The sequence below is a fragment of the Lycium ferocissimum genome, chromosome 9, assembly GCF_029784015.1.
Source record: "Lycium ferocissimum isolate CSIRO_LF1 chromosome 9, AGI_CSIRO_Lferr_CH_V1, whole genome shotgun sequence".
NCBI lineage: Eukaryota > Viridiplantae > Streptophyta > Magnoliopsida > Solanales > Solanaceae > Lycium > Lycium ferocissimum.
The window spans coordinates 22236297-22248045 of NC_081350.1; the positions used below are offsets into that span (position 1 = coordinate 22236297).

Sequence of the window (11749 nt, forward strand, 5' to 3'; positions counted from 1 at the left end):
TTGACAACACTTGTTGTGCCATGTGAGGCATCTCAGGGGTGTATTAAAATCCACTTAGCCAAGCTTAGGGGTGTCTTGAAGACTAGCCATAGTTTGGGGACCAAAGTTGCAACCCATGCCAAGTTTAGGGGTGTTTTCGCTACTCCTGCCAATAATTTTTTTAAAATTGCACATAATTTGCACGTGTTTAATTAATTTGAAAAAATGTCATTTGCACATATCTGAATTAATTTGAAAAAAATCAAACAAAGTGAGAAAAGATATAGCAATTAGGATGAAACTACATTTGAATCTACAAACACAAATTTGTTTATTTTGTCATGAGCAAAGAGATAAGTAGAAGGGAATAAGAAATTTGTGCTTGCAGATTCCATCGTTATTTCTAGAAAGAGATTTCTTGATAAATCCGTTTTCTTCTTCCATTCCATCAGTTCACCACCAGAAAACCACGTCACTACCAAACTTTAGCATTTCACAACAATACTTATATGTAGTGCCACGTCATCGCTCATATAGAATCCACAGACAAAAACATTGTAAGAAACTTTACCAACTATCATACCTTTTTTTAACATCCTCTCCCAAAAAGCAAGAGCTTGATCGGTATCTCCATTTCTAAACCAGTCATCCATTATTATGATTGATGTAATCAAATCTGAGCTCTCTCCGTCGTAATCTTTGCTTAGTAATTTATGAAAAAGCTTTTTCGCCTCCTCCGTCAAGCCCTTCTTAAAGAATGTTACGAGTAACTTTGTTTGGTATAATTCCTGAATTCCATGGTCGGCCATGGTAAAAAAAGTTGTTTAGAGCTTTATCGACATCATTCATGAGAGAGTAAACCCTTATTAGGGAGTTGTACGTAGCACAAGAGGGAGAAGGACTTATATATAACATGCCTCAAATAATTCATTCTGCCTTCTCTAATTCACCATTTTTACACAATTCATTGATGAGGTAATTGTGTCTGATAACATTAGGAACAATAATATTATGTATCATGTTTAGGGCTGGTAAAATTGTCTAAAGAAATGGTTAACCATCCAATCCGACTCATTAGACATGAGCTGGATAACCGACTCTTTAAAAGTGGATTAAATAGAGAATCTTACAGAAACCACTACAGTTTGATAGCTATTCATCAGGCGTAGCTGATGTTTGGATATTTACAATTCGTAGCTAAATTTTCAGTTGCCAGCAGCCTGTATTAACTGTATTTGTTCATGCAGCGAATACAACTTGTATCAACTGTATTCGTTCGCATAATGAATACAACCAAACAAGGATACAAAAAACAAATACAGGGGTATATATATGGGTACATAACCACAAAAAATATAGTGAAACAAAAGGTACACCCGTAAGAATACAGTCAACTAAGGGTACAAACAACAAAAAATATCCCATACATGAAAAAACTATACATACATGGTGCAATCAAGGCGAAAATACATAATACAGGGTTTTGCCGGAAAATTCCGCCTTCGGAGTACAGAAATACGGGCGAAATATAAAAATATATTCCAAATTTGAAAAAGGTTTCTGATGCCAAAAAGTTCCTCCTTCGTCAGAAAACAGACGAAATACAAAACTACATTCCTTCTATACACTCCTTGCAAAAACACAATAATACAAAAATTGTAGTATCAACACTTTCGCTTTTCTTCCCCGCCACATCCTCCGACGCTATTCAAAAACCCTACAATTTTTGGAACCCTACAGAAAATGACGATCGAGAGAGAAGACAAGTAGGGGAAAGAGAGAGAGAGGAGGCATGCACTGGATTATGTAATTTCAGATCTTTGAGGTCGAGGCTCCAAATTTAAAAATGGGAGAGAAAATTTCGCCGTAACCCAAGAGAAAACTAGTATCAGTGCTCGTTAGTGTTCACCGGCGATCGAGAGAGAAGATAAGAGGAAAGAGAGAGGGAGAGAAGGGGAGGCAGGCGCTAGGTTTCATCTATGTGAGGTTGAGAATGGGAGAGAAAAATCAGAATAATGGAATTGGAATTTGCTATAAAACTCAAATAGTAGCTACAAATGGTATTTTTTTTCAAAATGGCATGTTTATGTATGGTAAATATAGCTTATAAGTTAGTTACACCATGTAATTGTTCTGACGTTACACCATGTAGTTGTTCTGACTAGATATGGATATTACATATATTATCCACTGAAAAAATGGATATCCAGATGGATAATATGGATATCAATACCAATTAGTATTTTTTCATGAGTTCTTGTTTTCTAGGAGTCTAAGTTTTTATTTTATTTTACTTTTTACTTTCCTATTTTTTATTTATTTATTTATTCTTTACTTCTTCTTTTTTCTGGGAGTCTAAACTTATTTTTGCTTTTAGCTTGTATTCTCATTTGACTATTCCCAAAGTCATAGGTAATATCGATATTCATATTATCCATCAGTTAACCCATTATCCGTGTTAAATATGGACGAATCGAATATTCTATTCATATTTGTTTAACCTCTTTTCGACCCGCCCGTTTCCCACTCTTAGACCTGACCTATTGACAAGGACAATTATACAGAAAAAAATTACCATATGAGAAGAAAAAAGTTTTTCTATACTCTTGTTTATCCATCTCTTTTACTTGCTTTTTGAGCGACAAATTACGGGAAATATTGAACTTGTCAAAAAGTTTATAGTATAATAGTAAAAAAGTATAATTTTCACTGCCGACCACATTGTCAACATGTTTCATAAGTTCAATTTCTATAAGCATGAAACCATGTGAAAAAAAAATTCCTGTCCTTGAGTAAATTACCTAGTTGAGTATTATCCACATTCTACGTTCCTGAATTTCTCGTCATTAATTAATACACTAGCTTGTTTAATGATTTGGTACTTGGGTTCTGATAAACTTCATAGAACCAAATTTGTTGGATTTTGATGTGGTTAATTTTAATTTATTTTGAATTTGTTAAGAAGTACTGATTTGTTTCCACTTTCCACTTATTGTTTCTATATTGTAAATAGAAGCATCTTATGGTTTCGCCCAAAAAAAAAAATGGAGTCCTTAAAGCCAGAATTTTTATGGAAATTAAGGGCAATTATTACTAACCTTTTGGGGTTTTCTCTCTACCGTATTTAACTGTGCTAAAATAAGGGCTTCAGATTTATTTCCCTTCTTGACGCTACGAGATTACATCCTGTAGAAAAATATTCGAAAAAGAATTACCTAAGTATTTAAGGAAGGTTTAGACTAAGGAAAGTTTCCTAATTTTTTTTTTAAAATTAATTGTAACATAATGGTTAAGACTATTCCACATTGTTAACATATATGTATATCCGATGCATTTGACAAATTAACCATTCTTGATTTTCAACTCGAACTCAAAGTAGTGAAGAATTTGAGTTTGCAAATTCAAATTGTATGTTATTACGAGGTGCCTGAAAAACTAATAGCCGAGGAACAATCATCTGCATTAGTCTTATCAAAATAGTAGGTCGAAATAGAACATGATTAATCACTCAAAAAAAACAAAAAAATAGTGTTTGTATTGTTGGTAACTAACTGCACAACAAAAAAACGGGTTTCTCTTGCATCAGAATTGAACACATGATGTGTTGTCTTCACATATATTTTTAGCTTTAACTTATAGTAGTAACTTAATATAGTGGTGCAAAATCTCCATGCTATCAAAATTCAAAATTTAGAACCACCAATTTAGTTTCTGAGTTCGTACAACTGAATGGGGGGCCTCTTAGGCTTGGCCCATTTTTGATGGAGATCTAAGTGGCTTTCCTATGGTCCGGCCTATCAAGTGGAGGTGAAGCCCAAAGTCACTCTGGGCTTATTTGTCCTCAGTATCATGCTCAAAAATGATCTCCAATTTACAGTGGAATCACTCGTGAGCATATAGAAGTATGAAAAAGTTATTTGTGTGTTTCTAATTTAGGGGGTACTGGAGTAATATTCAAAATGTTACTCTGGTTGTTGGTAAAATATACACTGATATACAAGTAAAAAAGCAAAAAGTATATATCTTCTATTATGAAGGATACGTACAGCGGGTTGGGCTCCACAAGAATCGCGATTTAGTAGACGAAGGTCGTTTTGAAAAGGATCATTATCGTGAAAGGAAAAAGAATTCAAAGATGGGGATACTATAGTCTGAGATTCAAAGAATATTGTACATGCTTAATTGACCATACGAGGTTAAAGTTGACTCTAAAAATTATTTGTGTTATGGTGATTTTTGTATTAATCTCTAAATATATTCTGATTTTATCAAGTGTGACATAAGAACCCTCACAACTTCTGGTCATGTTTGATAAGCGGTAAGATACTTCTATTTCAGGAAAACATTGGCGTGGCTCAAGATAAAATTCATAAATGTGAATGAGAAATAAAAGGGATATTGTAATTTCTTTATGTTCAGATCTGATTGATGGAATTAGAAAACATAAAATCAAGTCGTCTTTTATTTATAATCTTGTACAATTGGCCCTGGGCAAAGGACATAAACAGTAGGATCTGATCTGGGACTTGAAGTTCACAGCACAGCAATTATTTGACCAATAACCCATACTTCCTTGAGTTGTTGCCAGCTTCCAAATGAGAAAAAGGTCCCAAATGTCTTAACACATTTTCTTGAAAAAGGAAAAATTTAAGCACTTTACAAATAAGATTATTCTTCTACAAACGAAAAGGGATGTCCCAAGAGAGTTAGCTAATGACAAATTTAATCATGGATTCGTGTGTTCAATACAAATAGAATTACATTTACATTTCAAACGCGCTCTTTCAACTCAGAATCTGCAACGTTTAAATCCCGGATTCGTCACTGTTAAAAGACTAGTTTAATTTCCGGGGTCAGTGTATGCACACATTGAATGAGAATATTGAAAAGCTCTCTTAAAAAGGTTTCTCTCCTACTACATTACCATGTGGATCATAGTTGCAACTAATCAAAGTATCCCCAGTTTTGCATACAACTTTTGCACAGCCAACTGTTGTACTTTGTTTCCAAATAATTTGTGTATAATGCAAGCATTGCTCATTTTTCTTGCAAGAATTGCTCTTATAATCATAATAAGGTCCTTCCTTTGCCCACGCCATGACAGCGTCGCGTGGCTTCCAATCCTTGCCGCTCCCCCAGAAAAGGTTTTCACCGTAGTCCCCGCGGGAATGAACCAACTCGCAACTCACCTGCAAAGCCGGATCATGAAATTTAAGAAAAAAGGGAAGATTTACTTTTGAAATTTGTTATCTAAAATAAGTCATAAACATTCATGTAGCTATAAATTATATCATCAAGAGTAAAATGAGAAGTTTAAAGTTAAATCGTTTCTAAATAAGAAAGTATGACTTTTTTTTTTGACAGACTAAAAATAAAGTATGTCACATTAGTTGGGACAAGAGAATATTATAATTTTAAAATGCAATGGATTTAATGGCGAGAAGGTAAGAGGTTGAACATATCAAATTTAAATTTTGAATCTGTCTCTACTCACCAGTCGTTGATGTCCCCACCAGCTTGCGTAATTTGCTAGTTTGTTGCTCCATTTGAGAGGTGGAAGTCCAAGTTTTGCTCTTGCTTTGTTGTGGGGAGCAAGGTATTGTTTGACCATGTTTCTTGGTGTGGTTGTCAAAAGGCGTCTGGAAAGAGGTTGATGTGGAGAAGAAAAGGAAGGTTGTACTATGCAAAGGAAAAGGAAAATACTAAGTTTGCCAATTAGGCTTCTTTGTTGCAAATATGCCATTGTTTGGGAGTTTGTGGTTGGTGAAGGGTGGAGGAGAGTTGTTTGGATGGATTTCAAGGAGATGAGTGAATCTAATGGGTTTATATAGGTGGCCAATTGCAACTTTTTTTCTGTTGCAAGTTTGTCTTATAATAATGCCATGAGCAGTTTTTTTCTTTACTTATTTCTTTGACTAATGAGACGGTAAGCCACAAGCAAGCAAACATAGCTTACACTGCTTATAAATGTGATATGATGGTAGGATCTTTTCACTTTAAATTAAAAGTTTTAAATTTAAATTTTGCGATTGAAGAAACTTCGATAAAACTCTTTTATAGGTTTTCATATAACACGGATTCAAATTAATTGAACAAGTAGATTTTGGATATTGAATTAAAAAAAAAAATTAAAAAAGCCTTGTTTACAACAAAAGTGTCAGAAAGTTTCACCCAATGACCTTAAAAATTGGTGGTCTTAAACTTTTGACTTCACTTGTTTTATGGGCAAAACTTCAAACTTAATAATCAAACTTTCTCTCTCATGCCGTGACGGTGCACGTCAGTTCACGTGCTCCGGTGGGATTCATGGCGAGAAAGAAACCACCCAAAACACCACCTAAAGAGCAAAATCGGGGTCGAGGAAGACCACGGAAAGTACCAATAGTGACATTTGGGAGCTCGGTTGGAGGCCGTGTTGATGTAGAACACTGCACCGAATCGGAAGAAATTAAAACCCCACCTGCGATTACGACTGGGATTCCTTTAGATCTGGGATCTAGTTCACATACTGGGGTAACCAAACAAGTGCAGCTGCCGTCGAGATTGGGGAAACAAAGTGATGCTAGCAGCTCAGGCAAGGGAACTATGCAGATTGGTCCTAATGGGGTAGAAACCCAAGATCCAGCTGTTCTACCTTCAAAAGCCAAAGAACAAGCAGCAGAGCCTACATGGGCTAATCTATTTCAGCGTAACAGAGCAGTGGAGAATGGTTTGGCGCTGACTTATATTCCGCCGCAAATCGTTGACGGCGAAATTGTGGTCCAACTTGAGAAAGAAGAGGTTGCTAGGGAGACACTAAAATGGAATTGTGCCCTTATCGTGTATGTAATAGGTGAGAAACCTGGGTATAATGCAATGCATCGTTTTGTGACCCAGAATTGGGTCAATATTGCTGAACCTGACATATACCTGCACGAAGAAGGGTATTTTATTGTTAAATGTCAGTCCATGGATGATATGCAAGAGGTATTATATTCGGGTCCCTATACACTCAACTATAAACCCATAATTTTAAAACCTTGGACTGCAACTTTTGATTTCTCTGAAGAATTTCCCACTGAACTGCCTTTGTGGGTGAAATTCCCTAAACTTCCTATGAACTGTTGGGGTAGCAATTCTTTGAGTAGGATAGCAAGCTCTATTGGGACTCCTATGTACGCGGATGAATGCACGAACAAGCAAACAAGGGTCTCTTATGCTCGGATGCTCATCGAAGTGAATATTACAAAAAAACTCCCTGATGTAATTAATGTGATGGACCCAACAGGTAGAATTTTCTCTCAAGACGTGGTGTATGATTGGAAACCGATGTATTGTGGGAAGTGTCAAACTCTGGGGCATATATGTGATCCTGAGCAACAAAACGAACAAAGGAGAAGACAAGGTAAAGGAAAGAAGAAAGTACCTCCCAAGAGGTTGGTGCCAACGTGGATATCAAAGGGACCTATTCCAACAACTGTTGCTGATCCTACTCCTGTAATGAACCCTGCAGTAGAACAACTTGAGAATAGTGTATCGCAGGAACAGGGTGATAGTGTGGGAGCCCGTGCGAATCAGATAGAACCGCCACTGCCTAATGATGTAATGGAAACAAATGCTACATCTGAGAAGGTGAGTGAGGCGACTACAACTGCCGCAGATCATGACTCAAATAATGTCTACACATTAGAGAACTTTCCTTTGTTGAGTACTAGTGTTGTCAAAACCACAGGTGCTAGATCTCAGAGTGGCATTCAGGGGAAACATTCTAACCCTCCTGATAGAGGGCGAGTAATTATCTCCCAATGAAGTGGATGATGTGGAATATCCGAGGAGTGAATAAGAAGCATAAACAAAAAGAACTCAAAAAGATGCTTCAAATAAAGAGGATTAATTTTGTTGGTTTAATAGAGACTAGAGTAAAGCAACATCGGGCTAAAGGGATTTTAGCAAATATCGCACTCCGGTCAGGTTATCTGGACAACTACCAATCTGCTGCTAATGGGCGAATATGGATATTGTGGGATACTAATATATATCAAATCCATAAACTGAGAGAAGAGGACCAGCTAATACACTGTCAGGTGAAAGGGATAAGAGAGAATTTTGAATGCTTGGTTACTATTATCTATGGCTTTAACACAGGGGAACTCAGGAAAACATTATGGCAATCACTCGTGGATATTGCACGGGGGATCTCAACACCATGGATGATAGGCGGTGATTTTAATGCCTTGCTATACGCACGGATAGGTTATTGGGTAATCCGAAATAATATCTGAAATTAAGGACTTCTCCGGTGCATTACTGATTTGTTACTAAATGAACTACACTGGAGAGGAAGCTACTATACATGGTCAAATAAACAACAAGGTGGGGACAAAATTTGTAGTCGACTGGATAGGGCATTTGGTAATCTTGAATGGATGATGAAATGGGGTCATGTCATGGTTGAATATGAGCTGCCCAATATTTCTGATCACTCACCTATGGTCATGATTATACAAGCTACTCAGAACACTATTAAGATCCCCTTTAGGTTCTTTAATGTGTGGGCTGAACACAAGCAATTTCTTGCCATTGTCGAAGGCCGCTTCGGTGTAAGAAAACTAATGCCAACAAAATGCGGAACATCCGGGCAAAATTAAAAGATCTAAAGCCAAAAGCGAAGCAAACGACTAAATAATGCGAGTATCGCAATATTACGCAGATTGGATAAGGCAAGATTTGATCTGATCAACATACAAAAGCAAATTCAGCTATGTTACACAGATAGCCTCCAGAACCAGGAGAAAACAACGATGCAAGAACTAGAGAAATGGTCCTTGATAGAGGAGAGTATAATGCGACAGAAATCTCGGGCAAGATGGATCAAGTTGGGCAACGCTAACACCAAGTACTTCTCAGCAAAGATTGAAAGAGAGGACACAAAGGAAACAAATTTCTGAACTTACGTCTATCACTGGTGTACGCCTAGTAGAGCAAGAGGCTATCAAAAATGAAATTACTGGTTTTTATAGGAATCTTATGGGTACTTCAGCACTGTCCTTACCAGCCATAAACACGCAAGTCATGAAGAGAGGACCGATCTTAAATCAGAACCAAAGATTGCGATTGATTACCGAGATCACTGACACAGAAATCTTGGATAGTCTCAATGCTATTGGGGACGATAAAGCACCTGGAGTGGATGGGTATAATGCAGTGTTTTTTAAAAAATCTTGGCCCATCATCAAAACCGAAGTCACAGAGGCAGTCAAGGAATTTTTTGCAACAGGGAAAATGCATAAACCTATCAACTGTGCACTTGTTACTCTTATCCCAAAAAATTCAAAACCTACCACAATCAAGGAATATAGGCCAATTGCTTCTTTGCTCGATCAAGATACAAAGATTGGAAAAGTAATTGCAAACGAGACTACAAAAGATCATGCCTAGCATTATATGTGAGGCGCGAGTGTGCTTCATATACCGGCTCAAGATAGGAGATAATATTATCCTTGCGCATGAGTTAATCAAAGGGTATAAAAGAAAGGCCATATCCCCAAGGTGTATGATTAAGATTGACCTCCAGAAAGCATATGATTCACTAGAATGGATTTACTTGAAACAAGTTATGCATGAAATTGGATTTCCTGATAAATTTATCCAATGGACCATGGAGTGTGTGCAAACAGTGAGTTATAGTATTCTTGTCAATGGCGAACCTACACAACCATTTGCGGCAGCTAGAGGTTTGCGACAAGGCGATCCAATGTCACCATTCCTATTTGCTATAGGAATGGAATATCTTAGTAGATTACTATACGGCTTGCCAGATGTTAAGTCATTTCGTTTTCATCCAAGATGTGCCAAGCTCAATATTAGCCACCTTTGTTTTGCTGATGACTTACTACTATTTTCCAGAGGCGACTTAGCATCAGTCACTGCTTTACACGAGTCCTTTACGGAGTTTTCCTTATGTTCTGGCCTTCAAGCAAACCTTGGCAAGAGTGCTGTGTACTTTGGTGGAGTATCAGGGAGTGCACAGAATCAAATAATGAAACACTTAGGCTACAGCTATGGTGAGCTTCCTTTTAAATACCTAGGAGTTCCATTGGCAACTAAGAAAATTTCTCTCATCCAGTGGCAACCTTTGGTAGACAAGATCACATCCCGAATCTCGTCATGGACTGCCAAGAACTTGTCCTACGCAGGAAGGGCACAGCTGATCCAATCGGTCATTTTTGGTATCCAAGCATACTGGGCCCAACTCTTCACCATCTCAGCTAAGATCTTATATCTCATTGATGCCCATTGTCGAAGCTATTTATGGTCAGGCAGTGGCACAATTACAAAGAAAGCACTAGTTGCATGGGAATCAGTGTACTCTCCAAACGTGTGTTGGAGGACTCAATCTCACTAATATCTTCTTGTGGAACAAAGCGGCTCTAATCAAAACTTTACGGGACATAGCTCACAAACAAGATCGGGAAATGGATAAAGTGGCTTCATGTGTATTATATAAAGAACCAAAGGATCGAAGAGATGCAAGTGCCAAAACAAGCTTGCTGGCTGATTCGAAAAATTTTTGAATGCAGAAATCATTTCCTACAGTTGCAGCATATCAGAGGTAACAAAGGTATCATAAGACAAATTTATTACCAACTATTGATGCCTTTGCCTAGAGTTGCATGGAAAGGCCTGATGTATCATAATGCAAAGAAGACCTAAAGCAAGATTTACAACTGGTGCTCATGCTAAGAAGGTTATCTACCACGGATAGGTTGATAAGGTGGGGAGTACAAGTGGATCCTGAATGCTCTTTATGCCATCAACATGCCGAATCTAGAGAACACATATTTGTGCAATGTGCTTATGCAAAGCAAATCTGGACGAAGCTGGAACAATGGATGGGAATTCCACACTGCTCAGTTACCACATGGGAGCAACACATGACCCAGCTGCTGAGTAAATCACGAGGAAACACACAGCAAGCTCAAGTGTACAAATTGATATACTCAGAAACTGTATATGGCATCTGGATGGAGAGAAACAATAGAATATTTGAGAAGAAATGTCGAGACTGGAGAAGTGTGGCACGGGAGATTGCATACGTTGTTTGTGTAAGGGCCCCTAACAGGATTAGTGATATAGTAGCTAGTTTACACTTTTAGCCTGATTCTGTTGCTTTTTTTTTGCTTCTTTCGGAACGGCAAGCTGTGTATAGCTATGCCTTGGTATGTAAAGTCCTACTTTGGTGATTAATACAAAACTTAGTTACCAAAAAAAAAAAAAAACTTCAAACTTAACAAGTTTTGACGTTTCATCTTGAGGTCAAATCACCCCAAAAGTATGTACTAACTTAACCAATAATCTTAAAGTACTTGATTTTTTTATCGTGTTAGAATATTGGTATGCGAATAACATGCACATGGTATAGACATAGATTATGCACATCTTACTTTGATAAATTGAGTTCAGAACTCTGACAACATTTTGTTATTAATGTAACATTTGTAAGTACATACATTACACTGAGAGAAAAAGTTGTACAAGTAGTGAAGGAATCATATCACATGTGAAACCGAGGGTGAGGTGGAAAATCACGTTAATGAATGTGGAAAAATGTTCAAATGCATAACTTCCGAAACGGTTCCAATCATTGGCATGTGACCAACAAACTATGCTACCTATTTAACTAAGCAAGACTAACATAGAAAAAATCCACTTCTAATTTACAAATAAATCATTGTGTGCAATAATTTATCTAATTATTGTTGTAGGAGTATATCTAAAGAGTATTTAAGTA

At 37.1% G+C, this 11749-nt stretch overlaps 1 protein-coding gene across 1 annotated transcript; it reads right to left on the reverse strand.

Annotated features, from left to right (window-relative positions):
- Positions 1 to 4685: 4685 nt before the first annotated feature.
- LOC132069308 (pathogenesis-related protein PRB1-3) lies at positions 4686 to 5894 on the reverse strand. The gene is made up of 2 exons (XM_059462696.1): positions 5474 to 5894; positions 4686 to 5168 (listed from the first exon to the last, which is right to left on the reverse strand). The coding sequence occupies exons 1-2, from the start codon at positions 5720 to 5722 to the stop codon at positions 4875 to 4877; spliced, it is 543 nt and encodes a 180-aa protein (XP_059318679.1). The 5' UTR covers positions 5723 to 5894; the 3' UTR covers positions 4686 to 4874.
- Positions 5895 to 11749: the final 5855 nt, after the last annotated feature.

Bases quoted from the DNA above. Each gene is read 5' to 3' on its own strand.
- LOC132069308 (XM_059462696.1), bottom strand. From the start codon at position 5,722: ATGGCATATTTGCAACAAAGAAGCCTAATTGGCAAACTTAGTATTTTC. The intron at 5,169-5,473 runs GTGAGTAGAGAC...CCGGCTTTGCAG, and splicing joins GGTGGGGACATCAACGACTG to GTGAGTTGCGAGTTGGTTCA.